This window comes from Atta cephalotes, assembly GCF_000143395.1.
Source record: "Atta cephalotes unplaced genomic scaffold scaffold00077, whole genome shotgun sequence".
NCBI classification, from domain to species: domain Eukaryota; kingdom Metazoa; phylum Arthropoda; class Insecta; order Hymenoptera; family Formicidae; genus Atta; species Atta cephalotes.
In genome coordinates, this window is record NW_012130141.1 from 261,052 (window position 1) to 280,000 (window position 18,949).

At 30.0% G+C, this 18,949-nt stretch overlaps 2 protein-coding genes across 4 annotated transcripts in view; both read left to right on the forward strand.

Annotated features, from left to right (window-relative positions):
* Window positions 1–7,384, forward strand: part of LOC105624391 — an 8,200-nt gene extending 816 nt beyond the window's left edge. Inside the window, exons 2-6 of the mRNA XM_012205757.1 lie at window positions 570–707; window positions 911–991; window positions 1,064–1,255; window positions 1,544–1,604; window positions 6,567–7,384. Coding sequence (XP_012061147.1) covers window positions 570–707; window positions 911–991; window positions 1,064–1,255; window positions 1,544–1,604; window positions 6,567–7,384 — 1,290 coding nt within the window. The remainder of the gene's footprint in view (window positions 1–569; window positions 708–910; window positions 992–1,063; window positions 1,256–1,543; window positions 1,605–6,566) is intronic.
* Window positions 7,385–10,655: 3,271 nt separating this feature from the next.
* On the forward strand, window positions 10,656–18,476 carry LOC105624393 (glutaminase liver isoform, mitochondrial). Of its 3 annotated transcripts, none has more exons than XM_012205759.1 (12): window positions 10,656–10,743; window positions 12,020–12,098; window positions 14,062–14,097; window positions 14,528–14,627; window positions 14,725–14,870; window positions 15,141–15,514; window positions 15,713–15,993; window positions 16,339–16,515; window positions 16,828–16,988; window positions 17,326–17,451; window positions 17,687–17,827; window positions 18,302–18,476. In XM_012205759.1, the coding sequence occupies exons 1-12, from the start codon at window positions 10,656–10,658 to the stop codon at window positions 18,474–18,476; spliced, it is 1,884 nt and encodes a 627-aa protein (XP_012061149.1). The 3 variants fall into 3 exon arrangements, with proteins under 3 accessions (XP_012061149.1, XP_012061148.1, XP_012061150.1); XM_012205758.1 differs by having other exon boundaries at window positions 10,656–10,730; window positions 12,001–12,098; XM_012205760.1 differs by lacking the exons at window positions 10,656–10,743; window positions 12,020–12,098 and adding an exon at window positions 13,831–13,991.
* Window positions 18,477–18,949: the final 473 nt, after the last annotated feature.

Consider the following 18,949-nt stretch of genomic DNA (forward strand, 5'->3'; position numbering starts at 1 on the left):
TGTATATATATATATAATTAATATATATATATTAATTAATAAAATAATTATATATATATATATATATATATATATATATATATAAATTAATAAATTAAAAATATATAGAAAATAAATTTATTAAGTTTATTAAATTAATATAAATTTTAATATCGTATATTTGTATTTTTTGTATGTAATTTTTTAATTAACACATATTTATGTTTTATATTTTAAAATGTAAAATTTTTTATATTATAAAATGTCGACTGCATATCATTCAATTTTTGAGTTTTATTAATTAAAAAAAAACTAATTAATTAATTAAAAAAATAAATAAATCTGTCCATAAAAAAGTTTAGTAAATTAAGAGTTTTGAAACAATCTTTCATGTAACTGTGTTGCGCCTTTAAATGCTATGACTCAGAATGACTAATTAACAGAGTAGAATATAGAACGTAGGGCAATTGCTATAGTTTAAGAACGCTTACAAAAGAATTAACAGAAATTAAAATGTTGTCGCATATTACTTCACGCTCTTGTTGGATGATTTTATGGTATGATGTAATCTATTTTCTTCTTGTTTTCAGATTACCACAATAGAACGTCAAGTTTTTGACTTTTTGGGATTTATGTGGACTCCGATACTGGTCAACTTTTTCAACATTATCTTCGTAATTCTAGGATTCTTTGGGGCCTTTCAGTATAGACCTAAATATATCATATCGGTAAATAATTATTTTTATATAGATACAATAAAAAGAATCTTTATAAATATTTCGATAAGAATATTTCTGTTATGTAAAAGTAAACAAAAGAGTTTAATCGAAACATACAAAGACTGTCTTTTCTTCTATTTTTATTAATTATTAATTGAATGAATTATTTATTTCTATAATAAATTCTAAAATAATTACGATTTTTGTTTTAGTATTGTATATGGAATACATTATGGTTAGGATGGAACGTATTTATCATATGCTTTTATCTCAATGTGGGGATACTGGACAAAGTAAGTAGCTTATGTATAAATATAACGTGAATTATTGTGTACGCATATAATGGATATAACATTATTTTTCAGAATAGCGATATTCTTAATCTTGGTACTGGTAGCTTTTCATGGTGGTATGTAAATGGACCAGGTTGCAAAGCTGTTTATGATGTGACAGAACCAGAGCTTTTTCGACCTGCACGACCTATTAATGTAACAGACTGCGTACTGGATTATGAAGTGATAGAAATTTTACACGCTGCGACACAATGTATCCTAGGTGTAAGTAAAGAATTAATTACTGTACATTATCATAATATATTATCATAATACATTATCATAATACATTATCATAATGACTGTGTAGATTTTATTATTATATACAATGACTACGTTCAGCAGAGAAAACAAGCTTTGTAATTGTTGTTCTTCAGTTTGATTGGTTTATACATTTAGATTCAGTAAGGAACTAAGAGCAAGACTAATCATATTAAAGAATTTTACAACAATTGTAAAGCTGCTTTTTTTGCTGAACGCAGCCATTAGTTCCAAAGTTTATCTATTTTACAGTTTATGGCCATTGTTGGCGGAATTTGTCTCAGTAAAGTATTCCTTGAGGAAGATGATAGCTGTGAGTATATTTAGTATCGCATATATATGCAGATTTAAATGATTTATAATCTTTGCCCTAACAAGGAAATTTCAAAAGAAAAAGACGTTTTTTTATGTTTGAATTTTTTATCACTGTTTTTTACAGACAAGAATTAAGATTTACTAGTATAAGTTGAATTGTAATTAAGCTTAAATTTGTACGACAGAAAGTATCACTTTACTTTTGAAACTTCTTTCATATATCAGAATGCAGTTAAGTATACTTAAAATTTTTGTATTCAAGATTTTAGTGATTAAGCATATTTCAGTAATATTTTAAAAAATACGTATAATACTTACTTGAAGTAAAAATTAATGATCTTTATACTGGCTTGTGGTTTGATAAGCAATTGGGCAGAGGTTGTGGTTATTGTTAGAACAGTATATTTGATAAGAAAATTGTTTGGAAGCTGAATATCATTCTATATGTATTTAAAGAAATTGAAAATGACAAGCCATAATACTCTTTTATTTATAATTTTTTACAATTTGTATTTATGATTACTGTTAATTTAAATATTTCAACAATAGTTAGATAATTATAAAGAATATAAATGAGATCATTAGCTATTTAAAAAATGTAAATTTAGTACATTTTGAAGAACGTAAAAGCTGTGTTAGTCTTATATAAGCGCTAGATTTTTATTATTTTATACATACTTTGTCATATTATATTTCCCTAATTGCACAGTCCCTAATAAATGTACACTTTAAATTTGCATAAAACTGTCCAGGAATTTATCACCGCTGATAGGAATGCATTTTAAAAATTTTAAATGATAAGAAATTAAATAATTTTTGATAAGATTATCTTTGATAATTCTTACTTACATATAAGTATACGCGATTATTTATTATTGCTTGAAAAGAGGGTTGTCGGTTACAGTTGATTTCATTGGTGGATTTGATCCTCCATTTTGGTAAGTCCGCTTAATCATCAATTGCACGCCATATATATTTGTCTATCTTTTGGCACGAGTAAATAATTTTTTATTGTATAATCATGAAGCTATAGAATGTAAATTAAGTTTGAATATATATATGTAGTGATGTAAAACTTTTTGCATCTTGAGGTTGTAATTGTACCTTGTAATTTGTACCTATTATTATTATTATTATTATTATTATTATTATTATTATTATTATTATTACTATTATTACCATATATTATTCAAATAGCGTTTTTTATCTTCGCATGAACGGAATGTTGTGTCTTAATATAATACAGTATAATTTTTACGTTCTTTAGCCAAGAATATTGCAAATATAATTATAAAGGCACAGCAAAATTAAGCAGACTATGCCATGTAGAACCAAATGTTACAACCGAAGATTTCAAGATAAAATATATTTATTCTTCATGAAATGTTGGGGAAAAAAGTTTGACCGTAACATAATGACATCTTTGGCGTTACTTGTCACGTATTCGCTTCTTCGATGAATTCATTAATACATTGCTTATTTCCGATTCGTCGTCAGCGGATTTCATCTAATGTGATGGATTCTTGGATGATATTTCAGTTGACTTTGTTGGAGGTGATGACTTTGGGTTGGCAGGCCACACACCATTGCATCCTATGTACGTTAGCTACTCGGCTCTTCCACCACCTGCCTACTCCCTCAAAACTTCCGCTCAAAATAATTACCCGACCAGCACAGCTAGCTCTCACCAATCTGCCTATCGCGAGTCGAGCTTTCCAAAACGCAGCGGCGAGAAGCTGCTAGGCGGTGGTACCGCGCGCGGCAAAAGCAACGTCGTCGGTTTCAAGAATGATACGGTTCGTAGTAACAGCAGTCGTTCGTCCAGCCGCGATTTTCAGAATGTAGATTATTCGGTCGACTACTTAAATCCGGTAGACCATTTGCAGCGACCCGTCTCGCCCGTATACGACGAATATGATTCGTTGGACAGCGCCGCTAAGCTGAGATTTCAGAAAAATAGGCTGTACTATTTGCATTCATCGAGATACAGTCCGGTCGCACGTATCAAGTGTCGCCAGGTAGCGGCGAAGCAAACCAGGAATCCCGTCAAACCTCGCGTCTTCGTCGATCATGTACGCGATCAACCACTGAGATCGTTTTACTCCGATCCGAAATTGGCCGTTGAACAAGCACCCAGCGAACACGATAGGTCATCTCAGTCGAAACGAGATAGTCGACCATTGTCCCTGTACGCGAGTAATTTCTGAAACGGGATTTTCCGCTCTTTATACACGATTGCTTAAAGTACTTGTGTTAAAATTGATAACACTTTCTTTAAGTACGAGTGGCAAATAAAATTGCCCGTGCAAGCTTTTTTCTTCTGCTCTCTTATAGCGAGAAGAGTAATGAAAGTTAGTTTACACAAACTTCTATACTACCGCGTATGGTGTCCACTTGTGCGGTACGTAATATTATAATTCCTATACTTGCCAAATAGATAGAACAATTAATGTAACTATAGCCCTTAGATGCCTTCTCCTTTGGCAATTTTCATCGATCTAAATTATGAGTTGTGTGTTGTTACATAAACGTTACTACATATTATTTATTGATGATGTTCTTCATACTTGCATCGAAATAATCGACTATTGTCGAACTGTGTGTTCAATAGTGTTTGTTCGTTTGTACGAGCAATTAACGCAGTGTGACTTACCTACTAATTCAAAAATGTTGCATATTTATATGTGGGATGATTCGGAATAATTATTCTCCGCTCTCTTCATCACTTAATACATACAAATAAATAATTAAGTTAAGATTAATCAATGTGCTGTAATGGTGCAAGACAGAATTAATTTTGTTGATACTAATACTATCTCCAACGATCATCTTCATGCTAGTAAAATTAATGGAGAGTGTGAGAAGCTAGAGAAGAAACTACTAATTTAGATACATTTATTTGTATAGAAAGAGGAATGGAGTTAAGAGGAGTTAAACGTAAGTCATCTTGTATATGATTCACTTATACATACTGTTCGTGCTCTACGCATAAATTGATACGTCTTGGTATATTTACTGTGATATGTATAGAAACTGTGTTAAGATCACGCTAAATATTTATCGTTTTATAAATGTACGAGTTTGATTAGCGATATCTCGAAAATTGTATGCATTAGAAGACTTTAATGCACACTATGTAGAGAAAAGTATTGGCAAAACACAGCATGACACACTGAAACGTATTACCTAGGCGTGAAATAGCTGTAGCTTTATCAGTTTTTTAAATTTACGCGAGAAATCTTGACAGTTGACGGAAGCTATATAATATTTTGCTGTAATATTATTTCTAGATTCTTGTTAAGTCGAGATTAATACATTTCTATTATACAAAACTCGTACGCTACGTGTGCACATGAATGAATAAGGACTTTAAGCTGGTACTCTGAAACGATTAGACTGCATTTAATTAGTTTATTTTACAGCTCAGTGTTGTAGATCATTGATCCAGTGCTATGAAAAGTTTTTTTTATTGTAGAATATTTAAAAAAACTTAAACAGGGGAGCGGCATGTTATGATTTCCCTTTATTTGGTAGTGCATGAAGTAGGTGTGGTTTCTTCTTTTTTTGTATTTTTAAATTTAGCAGAGTCAAGTATTTTATTACCTGAAAGTCTATGTACTCGTTTTCATAGAAAGTATCTAAGTGTATAGATTTCTCTATTATGTATGGACTTAATTGAGATTTCTTTACGTATAAAGTTTCAGATATTCTTTTTGGCAGTATAGTTATAAAAGAATTTTATCTGTTTTGTGACGTTTCACATGTGAATGACTGATTTTTTGCGTTATATTATAATTTAATAAGAAATCTGAAGTGATCACGAAAAATATATTTTTAGCGGATTATATTAGCTTTTGACGTAAAAAGTAGTATGTAGTTAAATGTCAATCATAAAAAAAGACTGCTAAATAAAAAATAGGTCTTAAAGCAGCTTTTCTATGTATGAAAAACAAATCATTATATATTTACATAAATTAGATACTTTATTTTATCGAATATAACGAATGCGTTATATGTCATACTGTTTATCTTTGATTTGAAATACACAATATTTTATTTATACAGCATAATGATAGAGATAAAGATCATGTTATTTATATGTATAATATTGTATATATTTATTTTTGCGCAGAACTTACATAAAAAAATTAGATAATAAAATTTATTTATTAGATAAGGAATATTACTATTGCCTATTTGAATGACTATTTATTTATTAAATATGAAATAGTAGTGTTCCTTTTTATTTAGAGTCTGAAAAAGATTCAAGTGAAGAGAAAGGTTAAGTAGCAAAGTTTTTTTTGTCACTTCAGATTTAATATTTCTAATCAAGTACAGTCTCTATCGAGCATCTCTCAAATTTGTACAGAATATTTATATTTTTTTAAGTACGTCATATAATCAGTTTTGTATTTAACCACTGTATCTGTTATTTACTTTGGCGCAGTTAATTGGGAACAATAAATATGCAACGTTGCTATTCGCTTGCTTTTTTATTTATTAACCCTTCACTTTTCTTTCTTTTCCTTTTCTAACAATTTCCTACTGTGCGGTTTTCTGGGTACTTTTTTCATTTTTTCTACATTTCTTAGTTGTTATTACATTTTTGGTTCTAAATATTTAGCATCTTTTAAAAATTGAGATATTTTAAAGTAATTACTATTTTTTGCAGGAAAATTATTTTGATTAAAGAAAATTAATTATTATCAATTATTTACTGAAAAAATATAAGGACCGCAGTTTTAGAATGCAAATACAATTAACTGCGAGAAAAAAAAATAAAATAAATACGACTTAGTTATGAAATAAATAAGATCGTTATAGATTGTCTTAAACAAAATGATAAATTCCATTTCTCTTTTTGATCATCAATCATTCGATTATTATAAATGGACAGGCAAAAAAAAGAGTATTGACCGCAAAATCTGATTGCCTCTTTCTCTGTCTGTTTTCTTAACAGTACGAACTAAACGAAAGAAGAAGCAGCCACGGCCATTATATAGCATCGAATATTCGCAACCCGAACCACCGGTGCAGGATGATAGCGTGTCACCGAAACCGATGACGCCGCGCCGAGTGAAGCGACGTTCCGTAATTTCACGGGATAGCACGCGACGTTCCAACACGCGGCGCAGCTCAGTACGCCAGTCACGCCGCAAGAACCCGGTGAACCGCATCATGGATCACCAGGAAAGCCTGTACGCGAACACGGTCACACCCTGCATTGGTAACCTGACGAACCAGAATGTCAGCTCGCTATCGCAGGGCACGCTCAACTACGACAGAATCGCAGTTGGTTGGGACCGTGAACGGAACGCTGATCGGAACTGGCAGTCGGAGGCGGTGAACATAGCAGTATCATCGCCAGTTTTATGGCCACCAACCATTCAGGATTCCTCCAACAATTATTCGAACGCTTCGCCTAGCTTTCCAGCCGGTCAGAGCCCGCCCCCCGCTGGTTGGGACCATCAGCATCCGATCACCAGCTCCACCCGCAACCTCACCGATAACTGGCAGACGTCGCCTGGCGAGCTGAACCCAATGCAATGGCAGGGACAAAGCAATCCTACATTCCAGCAAACCAGCACGCAAAGCCTAAATGGCGAGGACATGGAGGAATTGTACAGCAATCGACCGGCTAGTGCTAGGTCTAGCTATAGCAATTATCACGGCGTTAGAGCGACACCACAGGTGCCTAATCGCACTGACGTTGTCAGACAAAGCCAGCGACAGTTTGTCCTTAGTGGACCGCCCGCTTATCAAGATACGGTAATCTGATACTGACCTGGAGTAGTCTGAGGTGTACGCCTTACGTTGAAAACAATGTCAAGATAATTTTATTGCAAGCGATAAATTGGCCTTATACAATCGTTATTTATCAGATACAGTAAGTGAGATAATCAATCGTAGGTAGAATGAGTGATAACGTTCATCTTCGCGAAAATGGCACTATTTTTGATAGCGCTAGCCACGCACGCGACGTCTTCAATAAGAAGCGAAAATATGAAGACTTAAAGAAACCGCAGTAATGTATTATTTCTTTATTGTCCGTATTTCAAGTTATAATAATATCAAACAATTGTTTTAACTATTTCAATAATCATAGTTAAAATGATTGTTTGACAATGAACTAATGATAGAAAAAGGAGCAAGCGTTGTGATTTCGCTGACTTCAAAGCTTTACTTGATATGGATTGATGCGATAGATCTCTACTAGTGTTGCATCGTGTTGTATTCAAAGTAACATCTATAGGTAACTTTACTTAAAGACTTGAAGAGCTGTTATTCACTCTCTTCAGTCGTTTTGCAATATTATTTTAAAGATATCCAAGTAGTATACGTTTACATTATTTGCCGATTTAGTATAGACTATAGACGATGATTGACGGTAATTCGTATAGTCGATATGAAATTATCTTGAAAGTGGCGTAAGTCAACTTTTAGATAATTTCATTAAATTGCACAGATCTTGCAATGTATGTATGTATATATATGTTAAATTTACGCCACTTTCAAGATAGACAATGAAAATTGCCTTCTCAGGATTGATCATCTAACTGTGTGTGAAATTAGTGTACTTAAGAAGTTTAAAGCAGATCAAAATCATAATAGCGTTAGAATTTTTACATGTTTTCTTTTATTTTTCTTTTTGTTGTTAAAAAGTTTTTTTTTAGGAATTTTACACTTATCATCTTCATCCTATTTATATTATAGAATTAAGGATCCTCTTGTTCTGCGCATAAAATCAAAAGTTCACCACATCGTTTGTAAATATAAATGTATAATCACTCATCACTTTCAAAAGCGTATTATTGATAACACTATACAATGACGTAATTTTATTAATAATTTTTTTTACGTATGATCAGAGCGGCTTACCTATTTTGGATACTTTAAGGCAATACGAAATTAAAAGGTATTCGTCTTTTTGAGATTTATGATGTTTTTAAATCAATTTTTTACAATTTATACAACTTATATTTGGACACTTATATGTACATTTGAATATATATGATTATGCGACAGTCTTCCAAATCTTAAAAATTGATGGGATTCATCTTTGTGTGCATTAAATGACAAATAGTGACTTATAAAATAATAATGACAACATTATACTGCGTGCAATATTACACGTACGTAATACAATATCAGTGCACTATTTCATAATGTTATGAAATAATATAGTTATTCGTATATTCTCTAACAAATTGAAATTGCGCCTAAATCAATCCTATTTAATTCATATTATATTCATATTATATTCATATTATATTCATATTTTGCTCAAGATGCTCTTATTTGTGAGATTCTGTTAAAATTTGGACTTTCCTAAAGTGCCAAAAAGTTATTTTAGTAGTAAAATTTTAACTTATTTTTATAACTTTGTTCGATGTCATAAAAAGATGGTGAGTGTCAAAAAATTGATTAAGACTTTCATTTTTTGTGAATTAAAAAAAATTTATGTTATATAAAATATTTTTCTTCATCTTTTTTTCATCTATTAAAGACATAATTTTTTTTATTGCTTATGTCTTTCATGCAATAAGTGTTAGTTCGTCTATAAGTACGTCAAGAATTAGAAAGGAGATAGAAACCAAAGTTAAATATCAATATATAAGTAAGATCTATTAACTTTAAAACTGCCTCAGCTGTTCTGGTTATTGTACAATTTAGAATTAATTCTGAGAGACTTGTTGGATCAAATAAAATGTCAGTTACTTCATACTGATTATACTTATAGAAGAATCATAATTTTCTAATTGTGTAACATTTGAATTAGACGAGCATATTTATAAGTATAGTAGAATAGCTTCATGTACAGGAGAGCTATCTTATCGATTGCAAAACATATTTATATTGAATATCGCAATTATATCGGTGCACTATGATTTATTAAGATGCCTTCTCGTATGTCGCAGTTCGCATTACTTATCGCATCATGCAGTTTTAAATAATAGAAATTTAGAGATAATTGTTTGGATTACTAAACAGTTATTCAGTATAAGAAATTACAATCGAGATTTACAGTTATTACACAATATATTATATCATTATATAACAATTGCAAGACAATAAATGATAAGTGTTCATTACCCTATTTTTCCATTTTAATAATCCGTAATTAATTTTTCATTTTACACTGTTCTATCGTTTAAAATTATATTATATAGAAAATATTGTGTTTATTCTTGTACAGCACAAAAACTTGCAGCAATGTTACTGCAACATTTGCAACATTATTACAATATTGCTGGTTTTAATTGTATTTTAAATAATTATATTATTTGTTTTATTTTTTTATTATGCAATGTATGGCATAAATTTAAATAATTGAAGTGTATGTGCTTGTGATATGTCAAAATTATTTTATTTAGTATTTACAGGCACTTTTTTCGAGATAATATTGATTCTATTTTTTGCTTCCTGGGAAATAAATCGTACTAATTATACGTCTACCGATGAACCTTTGACATTTTCTGGCTCAGCTATAGCGAAAATTTATACCATCCCTAAATCGCGCATGTCCCGCCGGCCGGCCTTCCCTGCCTTCTATGCGACCCTCGATGCAGTAGATACTGACTGCCGAGACGCCGAGGGTCGTCTTTCGCTAGCGACAATTCATTGTCGCAGACAAAATTACAACTGGTGATTATTTCCGATATCAATCGAGAATTTATTAAGTAATTAAATCTTGAAGTTGGAAAAGTTATAACTTAAAGTATGGATCAAATAGTATAGGAATAAGTGAGCATTTTGCGTTTTAAAGTGCAAAACACTGGATACCTTTGTTGCGATATTGATCAGAAAATTTGAGCCCTCAAAAGGAAATTTTATTTGGTCAAATATTGACGTGTGAAATCTAAACTGCGAATTGAAACATCTTATTTTTGATTGGAGCAGTTCGATGATTTTTTTTAAAATTATTTTTTTCATATTGTTTATAACTTTCTAAATTATGATGAATTAATTGCGGTTATTTTAAATTAGTGTCATCGAATACAATTTTAGAAAATTATTAGTGAGTATTTTAACATTGAAGGTGGTAGTGATGCAAGGTGTCAGGATGCTGAAGCTCGTGAGAATCGGAGAAAATGGGCTCAGAAGATTGCATTGCACTAGCAGGGTAAGAATTTCGTGTAAAATATACGAAGGATTTAAAAGAGATGTTAAATAACAGAAATTCCCGAAATATGCATTCACTCAAATGCTAGTATCTAAATATTAAACATGGCGTTTACGGAAGAATATTATGCAGTAATGGAAATATATTTAAAATTCATTATTAATACAATTATTAAGCTATATTAGATTTATTTGTTACGTTATGATTTAGATTTACGCTCTTAAAGTGTATCAAGAAAGACGACTGATTCTCGTCGACTACAACCACGTGGGTAACGGTAATGGCCTATATCGGAGACAAAAATACTTTGACACATAGCTCTCATATGTCTATTATGCCAACAAGACGCTCAATTTAGACTATTGCAGTTAATAACTCGTGCACGATAAATGTCGATAATTACTAAGAATAATATAATTAGTACGTACTATAATTATTTGACTGACGTTTTATAATTATATTTTTAACTGTTTTAATCATATTATAATCATATTATAATATATTACATAATATATTAACAAGTTTAGATTCAAATTACGTCTCGAAAAATTCAATAATTATATCTTGAAAATTATAAAAGAAACACTTGTTTATTTATTTATTTATTTTCCGGTGTTCTTAAGAGATATATCCAGATTTTATTTTTAACGAAACATATGTATCATTGAGATATAAGAAGCTTATGATTAATATCGATTATATAATAAGATGTGCAGCAAGAGTGACCTTTCAGAGACGAATCTTGCTTTTTAATCTAGTCTGGCTTTCAATTCTCATCTATGTATACAAGCAATTCTAACTGATCCGAATTAAAGTACACGTGACAGGTTTCTGCTTAGAGAACTATATTAATTCATCGGAAGATCAATACAGAATTGCCTAGCAACCAATGCGATCTCTCTTATACGACCACCTTAAAATACTTAATTCAGAAACTAAACAGAATTCTATCTATTTGGAACAATAATAGTTTCCCGATACAAATATATTTATAACATGTGAACAGTTTCATTGTAAATTTAAATTTGACGAAGAAATAAACAACTATATATATTTTGAATTAATAAATATATAATTTTATCTATTTCTTAAATATAATTAATAAATTTTGAAAATTTTTGTGCGTTTCTATGTTGAATAATAATTTGTCAATTGTAATTTTATAATCAAATATTGTTTTAGCGATTCGCTGTTTAATTTTTATGCAATAGGAAGTAATTATAATTTTTTTTTCTAATAATTACCATACGAGATATCCATTATTTTACAGAAACGTGCTGCTATATCAGCATCCACGAGATTTGAAAAATCAAAATATTTGAATGCCACTGTTGGAGCTGCAGCGAAATTAGAACATTCTCAAATACGGTAGGAAATATTTTTATATTATTAGTTTAATTCTTAAAAAGAATTTAAAAATGTGGAAAAATATCAATGAATTGATGATAAATCTTTTTACAAATTATTTTTCTAATAATAATATTCTTTTTATACAAATATGTAACATAAGAATTCCTTTCAACATCTTTAATCACTCGGTCGCCTGTAGAAACATAAACGTAACGTAACACTGAAACGCGTCATTTGAACTCGAATGAATGCGTAAATATGATAACTTGCAAACGATACCAATATGCACTAGAAATTGTTTTCTATAGAAGGCATAGTGATCATCGTGCAACAATTTTATCGATGCAATATCGTATAGCGCAATTTATTGATCTATCGCAATTGATTAGGTCAGGCATCGTTATTGTCCATCATTTAAGCGCGTTCAACAATATACGATTTCTCAGATCGTGATTTTATTTGTCGCTGAACTGAAGCAGAGGAATCTCTTGAGATCGCGAAATGTTATAAAAAATTCTGAAAATGAATTTAATTTAAATTTTTTGTGGTAATATTAGTCCGTGTTTCTTTCATCTGGAATTACTAAAATCAAAGCAATGGACGATTTCGAATTTAGTGGTCATTACATTGATGATTTCCAAGAATTACCATTAAGAGCGTTTCGGTAAGATTATTTTATTTTTAAGAATCTCTAATTAATAGATTTATTCTATTTGCTAGAATAAATTAGAATTTTGAAGCTTTGCTATAATATATATATTAAACATGTCATTAAACATTAATTCCTTTATAAAAGAATTCTTTGATGAAAGAACAAACTAAATTTAAGAGTTATAAAAAATAAAAAAAAATAACACAAAGAAAGGTGAAAATAAAAACGATTTTAAAGTAAATTCAGAATAGAAAAATAGATTCTTAATTTTACAATATAAACATACTTCAGTCTTATCTCTTTTAATGTAGCTTTTAATAAAAATTTTTATTAAAAATTTTTATATTGTATATATATTTAATTATTGTACAGTTTTAATCAAATTCGTGTGTGTGTGTCATCTACAATGAATCTCAAATATAAATTCTCTTTCGCTCACTTGATCCTTCCATCTTTTCCTCATACAGAGCTTCTTATTTTAGCTTTAATCGACTCTAATATACTAAGCAAGTATTTGTTACTGATTTCTGTTTGTTGCAATTGTTCACCATCGAATGCAAATTGTACGTAGCTTCTGACTCTTAAGATGTCATCTGTTCCAATCTGATGCAAATGAGATATTTTAAGATCTATTTTTACATCTGTGGGGGGGTAAACAAAAGTTGAAATTATTTTTTTTCTTCTCGGTTATAAAAACCCCGGTAATATATCTGCGACGGAATATTCTTGCAAACCAGTCAGCAAAACATTTCTTCACATTCTGCGCAAGAAATCAGTTACAACAACGCTTTGTAAATTTTTTGAATTATTTTTTATATTATGTGAAGAAAACTGGAGTATTGTGTTTGTGATATGCGTAATTTAAAATATTCGCCAACATTTATGTTGATTTAATAAAAAAAACGTCTAAATATAATAAATATATACAGAAATAATACAGAAATAAAAGTTGAATTAAACGAAATTTAACGAGGCATAAAAAATTATAATTAATATCGCAGAGACTTATAATTACATTTTACTGATTTTTAACAAACGAATAAAACAATTTACAAAATTACATTTTAAAATAAAAGTTTTAAAAGAACGACAATCACTATGCCTTACATCGAAGCAATCGATTGCGATTCCAAAGAAACTTCTAATCTTCAGTTGGCTAAACTTTCCGAAGATTACGCGATTAAATCGAAAATTGCGTGTTCAATCTGGGTAGAGAAGAAAAATGATCAATCCACCCGGATGTTGGCGCGATTTCTTAGGTAACAATCGCATTAACAATTATTATTGTCATTACTAATGCAGAATTGTTTGTCTTGCTTTTCATTACAGCGATTACAGCTTCATTCATGACAGCCACTATATGTAGTGAGTACTATGCGCTACATCAATGCATGGCGTGATATAAATACCTCATTAACAGCACAGCATTTAATATTTCGTGCATTTCGTTAATTAACTTCATTAAAGATAATAACTTTATATCTAATGTTTTGTTAATTTTTTATTAATATAATAAATTTTATAATTTTGCTTATAATATTTAATGCACGGTGAGTTTCATTCTTATGATCGTAAACGCACGATGATTTATAAATAAAAAATAGAATGTATTTATTTTACAATAGCTAAGCAATATAAGAAAACTCAAATAAAATAGTAAATGTAATAATTTATGTCATGATTTTGTTATTTTTAATTAAAAATAGAAGAATAATGGTGAAAAAAATACCCGTTGACTATAATAGTTGTTTTCAAACATGTTATTTACTATTATTTAATAATTAATATTTTACAGCACTCGGGATCAAGATCAAGCAACAAACGCCGAAGATGTTTTATTTGATATGTTCAAGAACGAGGAGACTGGTCTTATATCAGTGGGAGAGTTTTTAGCTGTATGTATGATGTAACATATTTTCATAGAGATATATGTATATTCGTGAATTAATCATTAAATAATAAAAATTTAAATTTATATTAAATTTGTTCAAGGCTTTAAGGATAACTGGCTTACGGAAGAATGATCCTCGACTTCAGGAGTTTACGGACAATCTTAAGAAAGAGCACATCAAGAATAACGATCGCACTAAAGCTATATCACATGAAACACAGAAGTTAGACAGAGAACAATTCAGAAGGTAAATCTATAATTTCAAAAAATAATTTATGTATATATCTTAAATATTTATATAATAATATATTATTATTATGTTTAATCTTGTATTATTATAAATAGCACATTTATATTTAAGAACGCGAAATTGCTTACTAGATATTTTTTATATTGAAAAATGTATAATCTTTTACGTACAATGTTTAAATATTAAGAAGGAAGAAAAATCTAGTTTGTAAATATCTACGATAAGTATAACACTTTTCTTTGATTCCTTACTTTTTTCTTTTTTTAGAATTATAAATCCCAATATTGTTCTGATCTCGCGAGCATTCAGGCACCAGTTCATAATTCCCGATTGGTCAGGTTTTACGAAGCACATCGAAGATTTTTATTGGAAATGCAAAACGAATACCGAGGGCAAGGTCGCCTCTTATATACCGCAGTTAGCCAAAATGAACCCAGAATATTGGGGCGTATCTGTGTGCACCATCGATGGTCAGCGATTTAGCATTGGCGATACCACAATACCGTTCACCCTTCAAAGTTGCAGCAAACCTTTGACCTATGCGATAGCCTTGGACAGGCTGGGTCCAGAAGTGGTGCATCAATACGTTGGTCAAGAACCGTCCGGTAGAAATTTTAATGAGCTTGTACTCGATTATGGCAGTGAGTATTAATCAACTAATGCAATCTGAATAATAAAAATAATGAATAAATTAAATTAATGTAAATTGAAAAATTAGAGAAAAAACAATGTTGTATGCAAGTAATATTTAAAATTTTGCTTTATTTAAAAATGTTTACTTATACGATCAATTTCTGATATGTTTATAGAGAATAAATAAATAAATGATATGTTTATAGAGAAGCCACATAATCCAATGATTAACGCTGGCGCGATATTGATCTGCTCACTTTTAAAAACATTAGTCAAGCCGGAAATGGGCTTGGCAGAAAAATTCGATTTCGCGATGAATTGTTTCAAGAGATTGGCCGGTGGTGAGAATCTTAGTTTTAACAACGCCATTTTCCTGTCGGAGCGAGAGGCAGCTGACCGAAATTACGCTTTAGGATTTTACATGAGGGAGCACAAATGTTATCCAGAAAAAACGAATTTGCAGGAAGTTATGGATTTTTATTTTCAGGTAAATATTACTTTTCTATATGTAATTATATTAAAACAATTTAATTAAAATACTTTAATTAAAATATTTTTCCAATTATTAAGAATAAGAATTGAGATTTTTAAAGAATAAGAAAATTGATTTTTAGGATTACACGATAATATATCATTTTTATGCTTTTTGTAAAATGCGAATCTTCTTTAAATTTTTTAACGCAATATGTTAGCATATTTTATAATTCAATTATGTCATTCAAATATGTTCAATGTTACGTGTTTACAATATCAAAACAAACCACGTCTATTTCTCAACAATTCAACCTGCGTAAGGAATACTCTGACAATGAATTTTATTTTTATTGGCAAGTGCTGTGCCATGGAAGCAAATTGCGAGACGATGGCGGTAATGGCAGCCACCTTAGCAAACGGAGGTATTTGTCCAGTTACTGAGGAGAAGGTCCTAAAACCAGACAGCGTTCGTGATGTTCTGAGTCTCATGCACAGTTGCGGCATGTACGACTATAGTGGTCAATTCGCGTTCAAAGTGAGTTAAAACAAATAAATACGTACGTGAATACTTGTGTAATATCTCTGGAAATTTAAATAATAAATTGATTCAAACAACATATAAAATTAAAAAAATAGATGCACTTTTTGGATCTCCATAACAGGCAATTGTATATTTCAATAATTATTATAAGTTTTAGTATGAAAATTTACTGTGTGTTGATTATATATTAATTATTAATTATTAATTTGGTACAAATAATTTATTTACTGTCCATATGCCAATAATATTAATGTAAAAGTTAGACAGAATCATTGCTACATCGAAGAACACTATATTTTATTTTAGGTTGGCATACCGGCGAAATCCGGTGTATCAGGAAGTCTTCTCGTGGTAATTCCAAATGTCATGGGAATTTGTACGTGGTCACCGCCTTTGGATCCACTCGGCAATTCCTGTCGTGGTGTGCAGTTCTGTGAAGAACTCGTGCGCGAATTTAACTTTCATAGGTGATGATATAGTTAATTGAAAATCAAATTATCTGAAACTTATAAAGGAAATTGATCAGCGAATATGAAAAATTATTGTGTATCTTTAAATTGTTTTGTCTTTTAATTAAATATTTGATATAATTTTGAAATTTAAATGTATTACGTAGATGTTTTTATCATAAAATTTTTCATATTTTTATCATAAAATGTTTCAAATTTGTTTTACAATTAGTTTTCTATTTCTTGTAATTTTGTGTCATAGATGTAGACATCACATAATCGAAACTGAAATTTCTCTTTCTTTATTCTGTCTTTTTCTCGTGTTGTTCAGTTATATCATATATTATTACTACAGGTATGACAATTTGAAGCATGCAACGAATAAGAAAGATCCTAGACGGCACAAATACGAAACGAAAGGTCTCTCGATCGTTAATCTTCTGTTCAGTGCTGCCAGTGGTGATGTCACAGCGATGAGAAGGTGAGATTACTCTTTTAAGAACCTGTTTGAAGATGAACATGTAGACTTCTGTTGCGCGTTTTTATCATGTAACATTTTTATTACATAATATTTTTGTATTTAAAAGAATTTGAACTATTAACGTGACCTATTAACATGAACTATTAACATAAAATAATGGAGGCAAAGCAATCTAACATTTTAAAAGATTATAATTACATTAGTTTTAATTATTATCAAACGCTTGTAATTTCAGACATCGATTGAGTGGGATGGATATGACATTGTCAGATTACGATGGCAGAACCGCGTTGCATTTAGCCGCTAGCGAAGGTCATCTAGATTGCGTCGAGTTTCTAATCGAGCATTGCGGAGTCCCACATGATCCCAAGGATAGGTACGACATGAGTTATTCCAAGATCAAGTTACAATGATTATTTTAACAATTTATATTTACCGCATTTTTATTGACCATTACGAATAATTAGTCTTTTACGATCGTTTCAAAGGCCACTTTATTTTATATCTAATAAAAAAGATTATACATTTCCTCTTTTCTTCTAATCTTTATTTATAAAGTATTTATTTAAAATATATTCTAAATATATTATATAAAATTAATGTTTTCTAAATTAAAAAATTTAATTATTCTTTGCACTTTTTTTTAATAATTTCTTTAATGTGATATTTTTTATTTATATCAAAATTAGTTTTTATATATTTCTTTGCTTTTATATTCTTATATTTTAATGTTTTTTATTTAACGATATTAGCGGATTAAATAAAAGTAAAAATTATATGTGTTTGCTTTGACAAACACATACAATTTATTTTTGTCATACAACTGCATTTTAAAATATTGTATATTTAGATGGGGTAAACGACCAGTCGACGAAGCTGAAACTTTCGGGCACATGCAAGTGGTGGAATATTTGAACAACTACTCTCTCGTTCGTAAAACCGAGCTAGAGAACAAACAGGACGAATGTATCGATAATGACAACGAGTCATGTCGTAAATCACCGGAAACGGCAGTACAGTCGTGAATAATAATATAAGCGATGATGAATTTACACAAAACTGGAGTGAATTGAGGGTTAGGGTGGGAATATCAAGAACTTATGTGAGAGCTATTGAATAGAGGAAGACGTGAGACAATGTATCGATCGTAATAATAGCAAAATGAGGTCGCAAACAAAGTACGTTTTTATTCTATATAATAAGAATATGTTTAAATATTATATTATTGGAATGGTACTACACGTATAATATAGAATTATTCCATAATTATTTTTATAATAATTATTTGTAATTAATGAACATATATTTTTCATTCAACAACTTTAATACAAAAAAATTTACAGCCCTATGGACAATAATGAGGAACAATAATTTTCTCATTTTTTGGATCTGTGACCTCGTTCTACTTCGCGCGATAGAGTTATCTCAGCATTGAGCGGCACGCTCCGATTAAGAATTACTGTGATTAACATTATGTCTTTTTTCCATAATAAATATA

What these genes read in the sequence shown, in the direction of transcription:
- LOC105624393 (XM_012205758.1), top strand. Translation starts at nt 10,656, where the DNA reads ATGCAAGGTGTCAGGATGCTGAAGCTCGTGAGAATCGGAGAAAATGGG. An exon ending in GATTGCATTGCACTAGCAGG is followed by an intron (nt 10,731 to 12,000) that starts GTAAGAATTTCG and finishes ATTATTTTACAG; the next exon opens with AAACGTGCTGCTATATCAGC. An exon ending in TTATGGATTTTTATTTTCAG is followed by an intron (nt 15,994 to 16,338) that starts GTAAATATTACT and finishes TTTATTGGCAAG; the next exon opens with TGCTGTGCCATGGAAGCAAA.